The 15,954-nt window shown below is 39.7% G+C and overlaps 1 protein-coding gene across 1 annotated transcript in view; it reads right to left on the reverse strand.

Moving 5' to 3' along the window:
• Nucleotides 1-15,954, reverse strand: part of LOC309833591 (uncharacterized protein) — a 93,923-nt gene that overhangs the window by 68,612 nt on the left and 9,357 nt on the right. Inside the window, exon 3 of the mRNA XM_082672004.1 lies at nucleotides 925-1,047. Coding sequence (XP_082528130.1) covers nucleotides 925-1,047 — 123 coding nt within the window. The remainder of the gene's footprint in view (nucleotides 1-924; nucleotides 1,048-15,954) is intronic.

Consider the following 15,954-nt stretch of genomic DNA (forward strand, 5'->3'; position numbering starts at 1 on the left):
ATCTTCTGGTAAACCAGTTGGACAATACAGCTGAGCAAATATGGGATAGGAAAGAGGACAGTGATGAGTTTTCACCCTAGGGTGCAGTGGGCATTGAAAACTTTATTAAATAACTGTTCTGCTCCCATTTCAGAGCCTTCTTGGAACAAAAGCTAAACGACCTAACAGTGGTTGAAGGAGGGACTCCAAGGAGCAGTGGATGGTAGGGGGCAGGGTGTGGAAGTTAGTCTCATAAAGGTGAGGACAGAACCATGTGCTGGTTCTTTTCTTTTTTCTTTTCCTTTTTTTTTTTTTTTTTTTTAAACTTCTTGGCCCTGTCGCCCAGCATGCAGGATCTTAGTCCCCCGACCAGGGATCGGGCTGGACCCCCTGCAGTGGAAGCGCACAGTCTTAACCACTGGACCGCCAGGGAAGTCCCTGTGTTGGTTATTTTCTGATTGCCCATTCCCACCCTTTTCTGCCCTACTTTGTACCTGGGCAGGCTGACTGCTTAACAGACTACATTCCCTTGTCATTATAGTGCTCTGGTTTCCTGTGCGTTTCGTCAGTGGGAGGGAGTTTAGATGGTGGGAAGAATGAGTAGGCTGGATATTTCCCCCCTCACCGCCCCCAGCCCATCCCTACTGCTGGCAGTCAAGGGCACACTTTGGGCACTGACTCCTTCCCTCTGCCACATTCCTGTTGGGCAGCGCCTCTGCCTCAGCTACAACTCTCCTGAGTTCTGTACGAGCTCCCTCCTCTTGTCCCTAGAACTAGAACTTCCATGTAAATCCTGGATGCTTCCACATCACTTTTTTGTACCCTTAACCTTGCCCACACCTCTGCAAATAATCCCTTTGCTACATTCCCTTAAATTACCTCTTTAAGTATACCATTTATTTCCTGCTGAAACACTCAGTCCTTCCCCCAGGGAGAGTGACTCACCGACAGCTTGGGTGCTTCTTTCTCCTCTCCTCTCTCTCTCTCTCTCTGGATCCGTGCCCCCTGCAGCAGGCACCCAAGTCCTCTCTCCTACATGATACAATCTTACTGGGGCAGGCTCTATTTCTGAAATAGGGAGATAAGCAGTGCAGGGCAATAGGTTAAGTCCTCGGGGAAGATATTAAAAAGTCCAGGTTTGTCTACAGATCAAAACTATACTCTATAATCTAGCTTAATCAATTAACAAAAGTTAAGGTTTTGTTCCCTAAGGTCTATTTCTCAAGTTGCTTCTGAACTCAGAAGTTAGGGGGCATTATTCATTGGTCCCCTTAAATCCCAACAACCACTCTCAAATGTATTATCTCCAGTTTCAGACCCATATAGACAGCTGTCCTGTCATTTTGCTCTTCCTCTTTCTACCCCAACCTGTTCCAAGTTCCCTATTTCATTCCATCTAACCACTCTCCACCCAAGTGCTCATGCTGAAAGTCATTCTTTTTTGTTTTCTGAGGGCCCTCTTCCAGGTTTATTTTATTTTTTAACATCTTAATTGCAGTATAATTGCTTTACATTGTTGTGTTAGTTGCTGCTGTATAACAAAGTGAATCAGCTATATGTATACATGTATCCCCATATCCCCTCCCTCTTACGTCTCCCTCCACCCTCCCTATCCCACCCCTCTAGGTGGTCACAAAGCACCAAGCTGATCTCCCTGTGCTGTGCAGCTGCTTCCCACTAGCTATTTATTTTACATTTGGTAGTGTATACATGTCCATGCCACTCTCTCACTTCATCCCAGCTTACCCTTCCCCCTTCCCGTGTCCTCAAGTCCATTCTCTACATCTGCGTCTTATTCCTGTCCTGCCCTTAGGTTCATCAGAACAATTTTTTTTTTTTTAGATTCCATATATATGTGTTAGCATACAGTATTTTTCTCTTTCTGACTTACTTCACTCTGTATGACAGACTCTAGGTCCATCCACCTCACTACAAATAACTCAATTTCATTTCTCTTTATGGCTGAGTAATATTCCATTGTATATATGTGCCACATCTTCTTTATCCACTCATCTGTAGATGGAACTTAGGTTGCTTCCATGTCCTGGCTATTGTAAATGGAACTGCCATGAACATTGTGGTACATGACTCTTTTTGAATTATGGTCTTCTCAGGGTATATGCCCAGTAGTGGGATTGATGGATCATATGGTAGTTCTGTTTTTAGTTTTTGAAGGAACCTCCATACTGTTCTCCATAGTGGCTGTATCAATTTACATTCCCACCAACAGTGGAAGAGGGTTCCCTTTTCTCCACACCCTCTCCAGCATTTATTGTTTGTAGATTTTTTGATGATGGCCATTCTGACCAGTGTGAGGTGATCCTCATGGTAGTTCTGATGTGCATTTCTCTAATGATTAGTGATGCTGAGCCTCCTTTCATGTGTTTGTTGGCAATCTGTATATCCTCTTTGGAGAAATGTCTATTTAGGTCTTCTGCCCATTTTTGGATTGGGTTGTTTGTTTTTTTGACATTGAGCTGCATGAGCTGCTTATATATTTTGGAGATTAATCCTTTGTCAGTTGCTTCGTTGGCAAATATTTTCTCCCATTCTGAGGGCTTTTTGTCTTGTTTATGGTTTCCTTGCTGTGCAATAGCTTTTAAGTTTGATTAGGTCCCATTTGTTTATTTTTGTTTTTATTTCCATTTCTCTAGGAGGTGGGTCAAAAAGGATCTTGCTGTGATTTATGTCACAGAGTGTTCTGCCTATGTTTTCCTCTTAGAGTTTGATAGTGTCTGGCCTTACATTTAGGTCTTTAATCCATTTTGAGTTTATTTTTGTGTATGGTGTTAGGGAGTGTTCTAATTTCATTCTGAAAGTCATTCTTGACACCTTCTTCTCAACCTTATATACACGAATTTTCAAATACTGCAGATCCTGTCTATGAACAAATCATTAATCCATCCAACGCTCTCCATCAACACTGCTACAACCTTGGTACAAGCCACCGGTAACTCTTGCCCAGACCTTAGTAATAGCTTTTCTTAAAGTTTTAAGAGGGAGACAAACTAAAGAGACAAAAATTTGTCCATAAAATTTCAGATGTATCATGAAGCTTCCAGGAAGTCCAAAATAATAGCTAAGAAACATTCATTCTAATACAGAATGAATTCTAGTCCTTTTTTCTAATAGTAAGTGACATATTTTTAAATGAAAGTGACTAACTAATATCTAAGGGCCTTAAAACAATAAAAAAATAAGTGTCCCAGGGTTTGGAGCTGTGGGAACCGTGAAGGGTGGTGCTCTCTATTTGCTCGATGTTTGCAACTGCTCCCTAGGATGAGACCTGAGCCAAATCTGGTGTTCATCAGTAGCATCACTGTTCTAAGAAATACATGATAAGGAGGACATCTTTGACCCAAAGATCCTCCAGGGCTCTCTGCCCAAATCCATTGCTGTTGTGGGTTGAATTGTGTACCTCCAAAAGATATATTCAAGTCCTAACCCATAGTACAAATGAGTGTGATCTTACTCAGAAATAGGGTCGATGCAAATATATTTAGTTAAGATGAGATCATACTGAATTAGGGTATGACTGGTGTCCTTATAAGAAGAGAAGAAACACAAACACAGATACAGAGGGAAGAGAGCCATATGAAGATAAAGTCAGGGTTTGGAGTTATGCTGCCCCAAGCCAAGGAACACGTAGGGCTACCAGAAGCTAGAGGAGGCAATGAAGTATCTTCCCTCAGAGGCTTTGGAGGGAGCAAGGCTCTACAACAGGTTGATTTCAGATTTCTGGCCTCTAGAACTGTGAGATAAAGTTCCGCTGTTTTAAGCCACCCAGTTTGTGGTACCTTGTTACAGAAGCCCTAGGAAACTAATACGCCAGCCTTTAGGAACTTAGTCCTCTAGAGCAGGGGTTGGCAAACTGGCTCACTGACTTTTTATTTGGCCCATGAGCTAAGAACTTTTTTTTTTCAGAGGTACAATTTGCAATCAATTTGAGGATAGGAAACATTAACTTTGAACCTCAATTAAGTGCAATGTTGTCTCCTAAAAAAGAATTCCGTTTTTCTCATTAGCAGACCTGTATTACAAAAAATATATATACTCAATTATTATTATATTTTTAATATCATTTTGAAATGTGCAGAAATTTGTTTTCTCTCTTATTATATGAATTCCTACATAGTATTTATGGTTTTGCCTCCTGGCCTGCAAAGCCTAAAATATTTTCTATCTGGCCTTTTACAGAAAATGTTTGCTAAACTCTGCCCTAGAGGAATCTCAGCAACGTCTTCTCATTTAGCCAAGGAAATTTCTAAGCATCAGTGAAAACATTTTTTTAAAATATTTATTTAGGGGCTTCCCTGGTGGCGCAGTGGTTGAGAGTCCGCCTGCCGGTGCAGGGGACACGGGTTCGTGCCCCGGTCCGGGAAGATCCCACATGCCACGGAGCGGCTGGGCCCGTGAGCCGTGGCCGCTGAGCCTGCGCGTCCGGAGCCTGTGCTCCGCAACGGGAGAGGCCACAGCGGTGAGAGGCCCGCGTACCGCACACACAAAAAAAACAAAAACAAACAAACAAACGAACAACAACAAAAAAATATATATATATATATTTGGCTGGCTGTGTTGGGTCTTAGTGGCGGTACATGGGCTTATCTCTAGTTGAGGCAAGTGGGCTCCAGAGTGCATGGGCTTAGTTGCCCTGCAGCATGTGGGATCTTAGTTCCCCAACCAGGGATCAAACCCGCATCCCCGGCATTGGAAGGCAGATTCTTAAGCACTGGACCACCAGGGAAGTCCCAAAAACATTTAATTATGATTTTTATCTGTTTTCATTTGACATAAACTTTTTTCCCTTGTTACTTTTTTTATAACAGCTTTATTGAGATATAATTCACACAACATACAATTCACCCACTTTATTAAAGTGTACAGTTCGATGGTTTTTAGTATATTCACAGTTTTGCAATCATCACCGCAATCAATTTTGGAGCATTTTCAGCACCCCATAAAGAAATTTCGTACTCATTGTACCCATTAGCAATTAGCCCCCATGTCCCACTAGCCCCACACTCTCCAGCCCTAGACAAGCATTAATCTACTTTCTGTGTCTATGGATTTGGACATTTCATACACATTTTCCATGTTACTTTTCTACATTTTCTTTGGTTGATCTTAATTTTTATTCATTTTCTTTCAATCCTTTAAACCAAGAACAAGAAGAATTAAGACCAGAGGTGTGAGCCATAAAAAGCTTTTACTTCTCTGACATCCATCTTTCCCATCCTGATATTTAGCTCACACATATGGTCCCACTGGCTGCATGTCCCATGTAGACTAAAAATGTCCTGGACTTTACCCTACAGAAACGTTACATGATTGAATGTCCTGAGGTCAGGAAACTGGAACTCAGTCCATAGAGTTCCTAAACCTCCCTAAACCTCCCAACTCTATGGACTTGAGCTGCTGAATTGTGACAAGTCAGGAATCACCCCAAATATCTGTCATAGTTTGTTGATAATATGAATCTCTGAAATAGGAAGAAAAATTGGTAAAAAAAGAAAATTACTTACACAAATTGCCTTTGAGAAATACAACATAATCTTTAAACATTTCATGTTTACATAAAGTGAAGTTCTTTCAGAGTCAAGGTTTTTTAAAAATATTACTTGGCCTCACCAATTAATTATTTGCTTTAATTATCGGTAACAGATCCTCTGACTGGAAACCACCAGTTCATCTAGCTCGTTATAGTAATTAGCTATAATGACTTCTAATGGTCCTAGAGTTTTTTCCTTACTTATTAAAGAGCCATAGCATTTAAATCATCTCATCTATTGTTCCGGCTATCTATTGCTGCATAACAAACCACCCCAAAGCTCACTGGCTTAAAATGACAACAATCATTTTATTATCTCTCATGGTTTCTGTGGGTCAAGAATTCAGGAAGAGCTCCACTGGGTGGTTCTGCCTTAGGTTCTGCAGTTGAAGTCATTCAGTGCCAGGAGCTGGAAGAGTGAGCACTGGGAGAGCTTGGGCTGGCTGAGCATCTCTCTCCATTTCAGAAGGTCTCTCCCTATGGTCTGTCTGCAAGCACAAGCATGGGTTAGCTTATGCTTCCTCATAGCACGGTGGTCTCAGGGTGGTACTGCTTCTTACACAGTAGTTCATGTTTCTAATGCAGGGCCCAGCAAACCAGGTAGACTCTGTACCACCTTTTATGACCTACCCTGCGAAGTCACATAATATCAGTTTTTGCCACAGTTCACTGGTCAACCAGTCACTAAGGTTTAGCCCAGATTCAGAGAGGGGCCACAGAATTCACCTCTTTAAGGGAGGTCAAAGGATTTGCAGAAAGTTCTTAAAGCTGTCATTGTCTATGCAGAAGACATTTTTTGGCTTATGCAATAATTACTCCAGTGAGAGACATTATTTCTCTCTTCCTTTTACTTCCTTGTGTTTTTTTTCCTTCTTTCACAATCCCCTTAAAATGTTTCCAATTTAAAGATTTCAGCTCCACATACTTTGCTTGGTACTTCTGTGTTCTGCAGATAGACTAATTCTTGAGCCAGACCCAAATATTTCTGGCTGTTCTGTTCTACTCTGCCTACTTCCTGTTTGGTTGACTTTTATTTCCTGTACTCTTTGTCAAGGGCTTTGTCAAAACTGTAAACTTCCATTTTGGCCTAGGCACTGTGTTCTATTTCTGAATCTGCCAGTGGTCTTGAGCAATAGTATGCATACAGTAACTGCAAGTATAAGTATAAGTAACTGCAGAAGTGAAAATTAAAATACTATGTCTTAATATAGATAGAATTAAATACCCACTTTAAGGAAATACATATTTTAGTGGAGACCATTTTCCAGGAGATCAGACCTCAAAGAGTCAGCTCACCTTCTCCCGGGTGAACCGCTTTGAGCCATTGGTTGGACCATCGACGATCCAGCCCCAAAGATCTTATTTCCAAGGGATTACAAGGCTAGCCAGAATTCTTTCTTTTAGAGACAGTTCTATAGCTCTTAAATTGTTTTGGGCTGCAAACAACGGGAACCTCAACTCAACTGGCTTAAACCATAAGAGAATTGTTTAAGCAGCTAACCATGTCATCAAAAACTCAGATTCCCTCTAAATCTTTCTGCTGTAACATCTTCAGTATGTTGGCTTTATTTTTAACTCACGGTCTTAAAATGGCTTCTATAGTTCACTTGTCACTCGCAGACACAGCAAAGTCCAGTAAATTCCTAGATGTCTCTTTTTATTATGAATGAAAAAAAATTATTCCAGAATCTCCCTAGCAAATTTCCCATCTTGTTACATTGCTCAGAAATGTATCATTTGCCCATTCCTAAGACAGTCTGTGGCTCAAGAATGGGATTACCATGATTGGCTTAAAGATGCACTTGGCATTTGTAGCACAGTGAATTACCCAAACAAAACCAAGATTCTGCTAAAAAGGAGGAAGAGAAGAAAGAATGACAGATGGGGAGCTTTCTAATATTTGGATTTAATGTAATACAAAGGGAGAAATTCCCCTCCCGTGGAGTTCCTAGATCATTGAATGGGACCACAATTAATACAGTTGCTCAAAGCAGAAACCTGGCAGTTCTCTTTACCTATGTCTCCCAATTATCTATTCCCCAAAGCCACTGTCTTAATTCAAGCACGTATATTCTCTCCCCTCCATTGTTACAATTATTTTCCTTACTGGTCACCTGCCTCTAGTCTTCCACTTCCCTTAATCCATCTTCCACATTGTCGAGAGGCTGAGCTTTCTTTCATGGATTATCAGGGTATTCTCAGTGGAGCACAAATGCTAAAAATGGAGTGACTTTCACCGTCCACTTCCTCCACACGAGTTGGTGAAATGTATTTTGTGGCTGCAGATGTATGAAACAGTTCTGGTGCAAGGGTGTTCAAGAGACAGGTGGGGAAGCAACAGAGGAGATGGGATGGCATTCGTTGCTATCATCAGCCTAATGATGGTATGGAGTCACAGAAGGGGTTAGAGCCGAAAGATAAAGATACTGTATTCATGGTAGATTCTGTGAGACTTTAGGCACAAGCAGTCTTTTGTGAGTCCCAGGTGACTGTGATACAGTGTTGGACAGAAGGGAAGGTCTTCTGAGCTCAGCAAAGCAGGAAAGACTATTTCATGATCTATTGTACTCTGTCCCTCCTATTTCACTGATATACCAAGATCATATCAAAAGTCTAAGGCAACATGGATGGACCTAGAGATTACCATACCAAGTGAAGTAAGTCAGAAGGAGAAAGACAAATACCATATGATATCACTTATATGTGGAATATAAATATGGCACAAATGAGCCTATCTGTGAAACAGAAACAGACTCACAGACATAGAGAACATACTTGTGGTTACCAAGGTGGATGGGGGGTGGGGGAGGGATGGACCGGGAGTTAGGAGTTAGTATATGCAAACTATTATATATAGAATGGATGGATAACAAGGTCCTACTGTATAGCACAGGGAACTATATTCAATATCCTGGGATAAACCGTAATGGAAAAGAATATAGAAAAGAATGTATATAGTGTATAACTGAGTCATTTTGCTGTAATCAAAAATTAACACAACATTGTAAATCAACTATTCATCAATAAAAATAAATAAAATTTAAAAAGTCTAAGGCAAAAAAATACTCAAAATATACCCAGTAATATGAAAGAAAACTTTATGATTTTTAATATTGATCTATAACATTGAATAAGTACTAAATAAAAATAAATGTGTATATGTTTACTATGAAAAGGAAAAAGTTCCTTCTGGAACATCCAAAATTAGGTTTAATATAGTTTGAACCTCATTAGAGATTTTGATAGCTTGCTGTAAATATTAGATGAAATATTAACAATTATTATTAGATGAAAATTATGCTTTCTTCAATTTCAGTTGTTAGATAACAAAATACAAGTCTTTCTTATGCAATAATTTAAAAAGCCCACATTTCTGCTCATAATTTCCTATTTTTCCAACTTTCCCACTCCATGGTCACACAAAATCTGTTTTTTAACCTCAGTAAGACCTACAAACCTTGGAACTATTCTCAGTTTGCTAGGACATCCATTTTCCAGCCAGCTTCCTTCCTGAAAGAACTTAGTATAAAAACTATGTAGCAACACAAGACAAAGTGGATGGTATAAATATCAAGTGGGAAAAAAAAAAGCTACCAAATTTTATGTATGCATAGTATTCATCACTGTAGCTATATAAATTATGTAATAAAAGTTATCTGAGGATATACTCCAAACCATTACTCTTGGATAATTTTTTCCCAGGGTTGGAGGTAAAGTCATTTTAACTGATTCGCATTTTCTCTGCTTTAATTTTTTACCATAATCAAGTAATAGCAGAAGAAATCAAAGTCTGCATATGAAAAAGTCCTGGAAGGAAACACATACACACACTCACACATGCACATAGGTGATATCTGTATTAGTAAGATAGAATTATAGGCCATTTTTCTTCTTTTCTATAACTTTCTTTAATGTTATATATATATATATATATATAATTTTTGTTTTGGCTGCACTGTGCAGCATGCAGGATCTTAGTTCCTCGACCAGGGATCAAACCCACGCCCGCTACAGTGGAAGCGCAGAGTCTTAACCACTGGACTGCCAGGGAAGTCCCCTATATGTATAATTTTGATGGAATTTTAAAATAAAAATTTTAGCAAAAATTTAAGAACTTTGCATATTATTGAATAATTTAACTGGTTGGCTCAACTTGCTTCTATGATATTAATCCGTGATTTTGGTATTTGTCTTAATATAATCACTATTATGCCTCTCTGCGGGCATGGTTACTTACCTCTTCGGGGAGGGAGAGTTGAAGTCTTGTGTGTGTGTCTCTTTCTCTTTCTTTTTTAATAGTATCTCATGCCCAGTGGTAATAAATTGTTACTCATATCAATACTGGACTGATGCAATGTATAACAATTTATATTTCATTAGATATTTACTGAGCATCTCAATACTCAGGGCACTGTACTGACCACTGTAGGGAATAAACGATGAATATGATTTTTACTTTTCCCATGGAGTTCAATTAAGGACTTTTGGGAAAACAGCATGAGGGTCTTCTTTTTTTTTTAATTGAGGTATAGTTGATGTACAATATTACATAATGAGAGTCTTAAAAGATACAGAGCCTGTGAATGCTGAGAACTCCATATGTTAACATTTTTTTAGTAAGATTATGGCTGCTAAAATTTTTTTTTATATTGCTTTATACCTTAGATCAGATTTGGAAATGCAATGTGACATACAGGACAAAGATCCAAACTATTAGTTTGGAGGTCTAGTTTCAAGTTCCAACTCAGCAACTAACTAGCTGTATGATGTGGGCATAGTACTAAAATTTTCTGTCCCTCAGTTTTTCCATATGTAAAATGGGTTCCTTCTAACCTTAAAATTTAACTGTCCTCTGTTGAGACATATCAGAAACATCATATGACTTTAAGGTGATGATGACTTTATTACCAGTTCTGAAAAATGCTAATTCTAAATCTGTGCAAGTAATTATTGGATCACATGCTTGTGAAACACCAGCTATTATTACTACCATTACAGAAACCAAGTTAGTATACTATGTCATACTTCCAAGCAGTGCTATACACATAAAACTAGCATATATAGAGCTATAGGGCCTTCACAATGTAAAGATTAAAAAGAGAGAGGTATTTCATAAATGAATGTTTTATGACTGCTTTTTAGAGTTTTCACATACTAAGATTTCATTTCTCTGGGTGTTCACAAATCTCACGTTTCAGTTCCTTAAATGAAAATAGGTGAGTGGGGAGGGTTTCCTCAGAGCTATAGGTTCTTACTTTAGGGACTGGTGTTAGGGAGAACAGGCAACACTGATGATGGCAGGATCTGGGTTTGCTGCCACACTCCAAACGATTTATGCATTTTTGAAGTTAATCTACATATTTCCATTTTCCTGACAGCAATTCCTGCTGTATCTGCAGTTTTCCAGATTAGAAATCTGGGACTTTTCTTTGACTTCTGGTTCTTCTCAATTCCCTATATCCAGTTGGTCACCAAGGCTTATTACTTTTCTTTGTAATACCTCTTATTTTCCTTCCTCTTCTTTTTTTACTTCATTTCCACATTCACCATCCTGGTCTGTTTCAGACTCATATTTGTTTCACTGCAATAACCGCTTAATGGAGCCTTTTTTTAAAAAATAAATTTACTTATTTATTTAATTTTTGGCTGCATTGGGTCTTCGTTGCTGCAAGCGGGCTTTCTCTAGTTGCGGTGAGTGGGGGCTACTCTTCCTTGTGGTGCGTGGGCTTCTCATTGCAGTGGCTTCTCTTGTTGCATAGCACGGGCTCTAGGCACGTGGGCTTCAGCAGTCGTGGCTTGCGGGCTCTATGGAGCAGGTTCAGTAGTTGTGGCGCACAGGCTTAGTTGCTCCGCAGCACGTGGGATCTTCCTGGTCCAGCGCTTGAACCCGTGTCCCCTGCATTGACAGGCGGATTCTTAACCACTACGCCACTAGGGAAGCCCTAATGGAGGCTTTATATGCTACCAGTGTGATTTTCCTGAAACACTACTCCCATCACAGCACTCTCTAGTTTAAGAACTTGGAATATTTCTCTAATGTCTATGAGACAAAACTAAACTACTCCTCTAGCCCCTCCATTACCAGGTTTTAACCTTATTTCCCTCTGTTTCCTAACACGTACTCATATTAGTTATTGTAATGCTAGCTGCTATAACAAAGAGATCCAAATGCAATGGATGAGAAAAGAGAGAAATTCATTTCTCAATTTAATGTCTGAGTTCCGGGATGCTCCATGCAATCACACAGGTTCCTTCCATCTTGTTTCTCGAGCCTAACCTCTAGGACAACGTCCTCAATATTAGAACTGAATCTGGATGACAGGACATCTTCTCATTAGCCTGAGGGAAGGCAAAAGAAAAAGAAGCAGGCTAAACATTTGAAAGGCTCTGCCTATGAATGGGTGGGCATATATTTCTACCCAAGGGAAGCTGGGAGATAGAGTGTAGTTGGTCAACCATATATCAAGCTACAATTAATACAGAAAAAGAAGAAAAGTCAGCTAGCACTGTCTGCTGCACACCCTCTGCTTCAATTGTCCTGGTCTCTCCAACATGCAGTTTTTCTTTCTTTCTCTCCTTCCCTTCTCTCCACTTAGCCAAATGACATCCACCCTACTTAAGCATTACCTCCTCTTGCCAGTATTGCAGCCATTTTCAAAGAATGCTTCAGTATGCTGAAGAAAGTGGAAATGGTTCCAGGACTGTTCAAAACTGTTCAAAAGTCCTCATTTTTTTATGACGTGTTTTTCACTTTAATTTTGTCTTTTACAACCTCTTAATCCACGGAAGCGGATTTTGGAGGTCTCAAACAATGCCCACATAGGAAGTAAGTAAACAGGAGAGTAGCAGGAGAGTAGCAGTGAAGAGTTCTGGTAAAATCCACTCCTAACAGCTGAGTCCGGCCATTACAACTGTATGTCCTGACTGGTGGTATTCGAACTGGGACTAGTGTGTAGTCTTGATAAGGCTTAATTTCTTGTAATGTATCCTTGTGGCCTAAATTGATATAAAATATCTGCATAAACTATGGATAAAAGTGGTATCAAAGAGAAGCAATGTGGTTATATTCATCTAAAATTCTCTAAGAGACACAACGAATCTGATGAACAGGATCATTCTGGTTATCAGAGAAGTATAAAAGAACTGCTTAGGCACGTTAAAGTATTGAGAGAGAAGTGTACCACTGTCTACAATCCAAGGTCTGTGTTGTTTGCAAAGCCAGGGCCTTAGTTATGTATGGAATAGGGATAATTCAACAGACTTTTTTCACAGCCTCCATTAAATATTATTCAAGACTCTCTCGCTCTTGGGGTAGTCAATACCAAATACAGATTCCAGGGCCCTTCTCCTACCCACTGAATCAGAATTTCTGGGAGCGGGGACAAAGAATCTGTATTCCCAACAAGCTCCCCATATGATTCTTCTGACAACCAAAATTCAAGAACCACTGTTCCAAACCACTGGGGATATTTTGGAACTCTATGACCAAACAGTCCACACTACTGGCATTTACTGTAGGAGTGGTCAGGAATGCTAGATGCCCTGCAAAGGACAGTGCAGCATGGCTAAGGACTGTTCACCATCCTCATGACTTACCTACGTTTCACCAGAAATTCACGTTCATGTAGATGAAAAGTCTATTATAATAATACAAGCCTAGATCACCACTCCATTTTACATATAAACACAAAATATTTTTTGCATGGTTTTAAAAGAAACTGAATTTCCCAGTAATACAACTACAGTCATCCCTCAGTATCCAAAAGGGATTGGTTCTAGGACCCCCACAGATGCCAAAAATCCTTGGATCCTCAAGTCTCTTACATAAAACGGCATTGTATTTGCATATAAACTACAACACATCCTCCCTATATACTTTAAATCATCTCTAAATTACTTATAATACCTAATGCAATGTAAATGCTATGTAAATAGTTGCTAGTGCACAGCAAATTCGTTTTGCTTTTTGGAACTTTCTGGAATTTTCTTCCCCAAACATTTTCAATCTGTGGTTGGTTGAACCTGTAGATGTAGACCCATGGATGACCGTACTGAGTAAATCAAGAGTAGATTGTTTTATTAGAGAACTGTTTAGAAGTTGAGAAATTGTTAACTGTGACAGCTTACCAGTACAACATATCAGTGTCAGGCTGCATTTGGAGCCTGTGATTCTACGTATAGGTGCAAACATTTGAAAACTTCATTATGTCTTTTTTTTTAATTAATTAATTTTTCACTGCACTGGGTCTTCATTGCTGCACACGGGCTTTCTGTAGTGTGGCAAGCAGGGGCTACTCTTCCTTGTGGTGTATGGGCTTCTCATTGCGGTGGCTTCTCTTGTTGCAGAGCACGGGCTCTAGGCACATGGGCTCCAGTAGTTATGGCATGCGAGCTCAGTAGTTGTGGCTCACGGGCTCTAGAGCACAGGCTCAGTAGTTGTGGCTCATGGGCTTAGTTGCTCCGCGGCATGTGGGATCTTCCCGACCAAGGCTCAAACCCGTGTCCCCTATACTGGCAGGCGGATTCTTAACCATTGTGCCACCAGGGAAGCCCCATTATGTCTTTCAATGTAGTCATGCCCAAGCATTTACATATCAAAGTCAATATTATTTTTTATAAATGACTTTTTTATTTCACCTCGATATTGCTATTATGGCATTATTTTTGTTTGAAAACATACATGGAAGGTAGATTATACATATGATTTTCACTTCAGGGGAGTAAAAGGGATGTTACAAATATCTGTTATAAAACAGTGGACACTGATCTGGTAAGGCAGAGAACCACTGCTCTTGATACTAAAGAACATGCCTTAAACATTTTAAATCTTGTTGTTGGAAGAATGAAAAAGACACTTCGCATCGAACTGAATAGATGTAGTTATAACAAAGTTTTAGAATTAGATCAATTGTAGGCTCAGAAGAGCTATCCAAATGCAAGGTGTATGATATATAACACACTAAAGACCAGACCTGGTAGGATGTTCAATAACCCAACCAGGCTTGAGAAACAAAGGTGCTGATCTCTAGACAGGATAATTCATTCAACAGATATTGAACATCGGCTATGTGCCAGCCACCTGGAATAAGTTTTCCTGCTTTCAAGGATTTTATAGTTTAGTAAGGGAGCCAGGCACATGACCAGATAACTGTAATTCAGTGTGGTAAACCGGCTGATAGATAATATGCTGGCTATTATGTTGTCCAGAGAAGAAATAGCCTATCTGGCCAGGGGAATCTGTAAAGGCTTCCTGTAAACTGAGTCTTAAAGGATGAGAAGGAATGAACCAAGTGAAGAAGTGTGTGTGTGGGGGCAATACAGGGGTTGGGGAGTGGGAGGTACAAACTATTAGGTGTAAGATAGGCTCAAGGATATATTGTACAACACGGGGAATATAGCCAGTATTTTGTAATAAATGTAAATGGAAAGTAACCTTTCAAAATTGTATAAAATTTTTTTTAATGTATTACATTGTGAAAAAAATAAAATGAAAAAAGAGTACAAAAAAAAAAAGAAGTGTGTGTTAGGACACGGAGAGGAGGAAGGTGGTGAGGAAGGTCTCAAGGTAGGGCTGTGCTGGTTGTGTGGCCCTGGTGGGGAAAGGTATTCAAAAATCTTTTCAAGTATTTTAAAAAATTGCGATATAACGTACATAAAATAAACAAGTCTTTATACACCAGTATAGCTCAATTAACTTGTAAATATACGTAACCCATGGCAAAGGTAAACAAAGCCAGACACTAGTTACAGTGATAAAGACAGATTCTATTCAGTTCAGTAGGGAAGACAGCCCAGTGTAAACTGACTTCAACTTTCATTTGTGCAGAGGTAATTGGGCATTTTCAAGGGAGAATGAGGGAATAGGGAAGGAAATGAGCAGCATGAGGGAAGTGGAAATTTATAAAAAAGTGGGAAGGGGAGCTGGTCAGTATATTAGGCCATGCAGGTTTGTTAACTGGCACTTATGGAAGTGAGGCTCCCACTCTCCCACAGAGACTGGGAGATAGAGGCCCTGACTTTAGGTGTTGGTTGGAATAAACAGTAAATTCTTTTGGCAACCTTGAGTTTTCTCAAGCAGGAAACTATGGGGGCTGAACTTGTCATCTTAGGGATGTGGCCTTGAGCTATTAGAAAATTTGCTGGTGTTATTCAAGTCTCTTAGCAAGAGAGGATTGGCAAAATCATTTGTGCTGAGAGTCTTCAGTTGTTATAGGCCAAGGTTGAGGCTTAGTTGAGAAGCGGGCTCAGAGGAGCCTGCCAAGAGTTTGGTCAAGGAGAGAGCCTTTCTCACTCACCACCCAGATCAAGATATGGAAAATTTCTAGCAACTCAGAAGGCTCCCTCAGGGCCACTTCTTGTCAATTTCCATCCTTAAAGATACCTAATATTTTGCTGTCCATCACAATAATTAGTTTTATCTGTTTTTG

This window comes from Grampus griseus (assembly GCF_964374135.1).
Source record: "Grampus griseus genome assembly, chromosome: 15".
Classification (NCBI taxonomy): domain Eukaryota; kingdom Metazoa; phylum Chordata; class Mammalia; order Artiodactyla; family Delphinidae; genus Grampus; species Grampus griseus.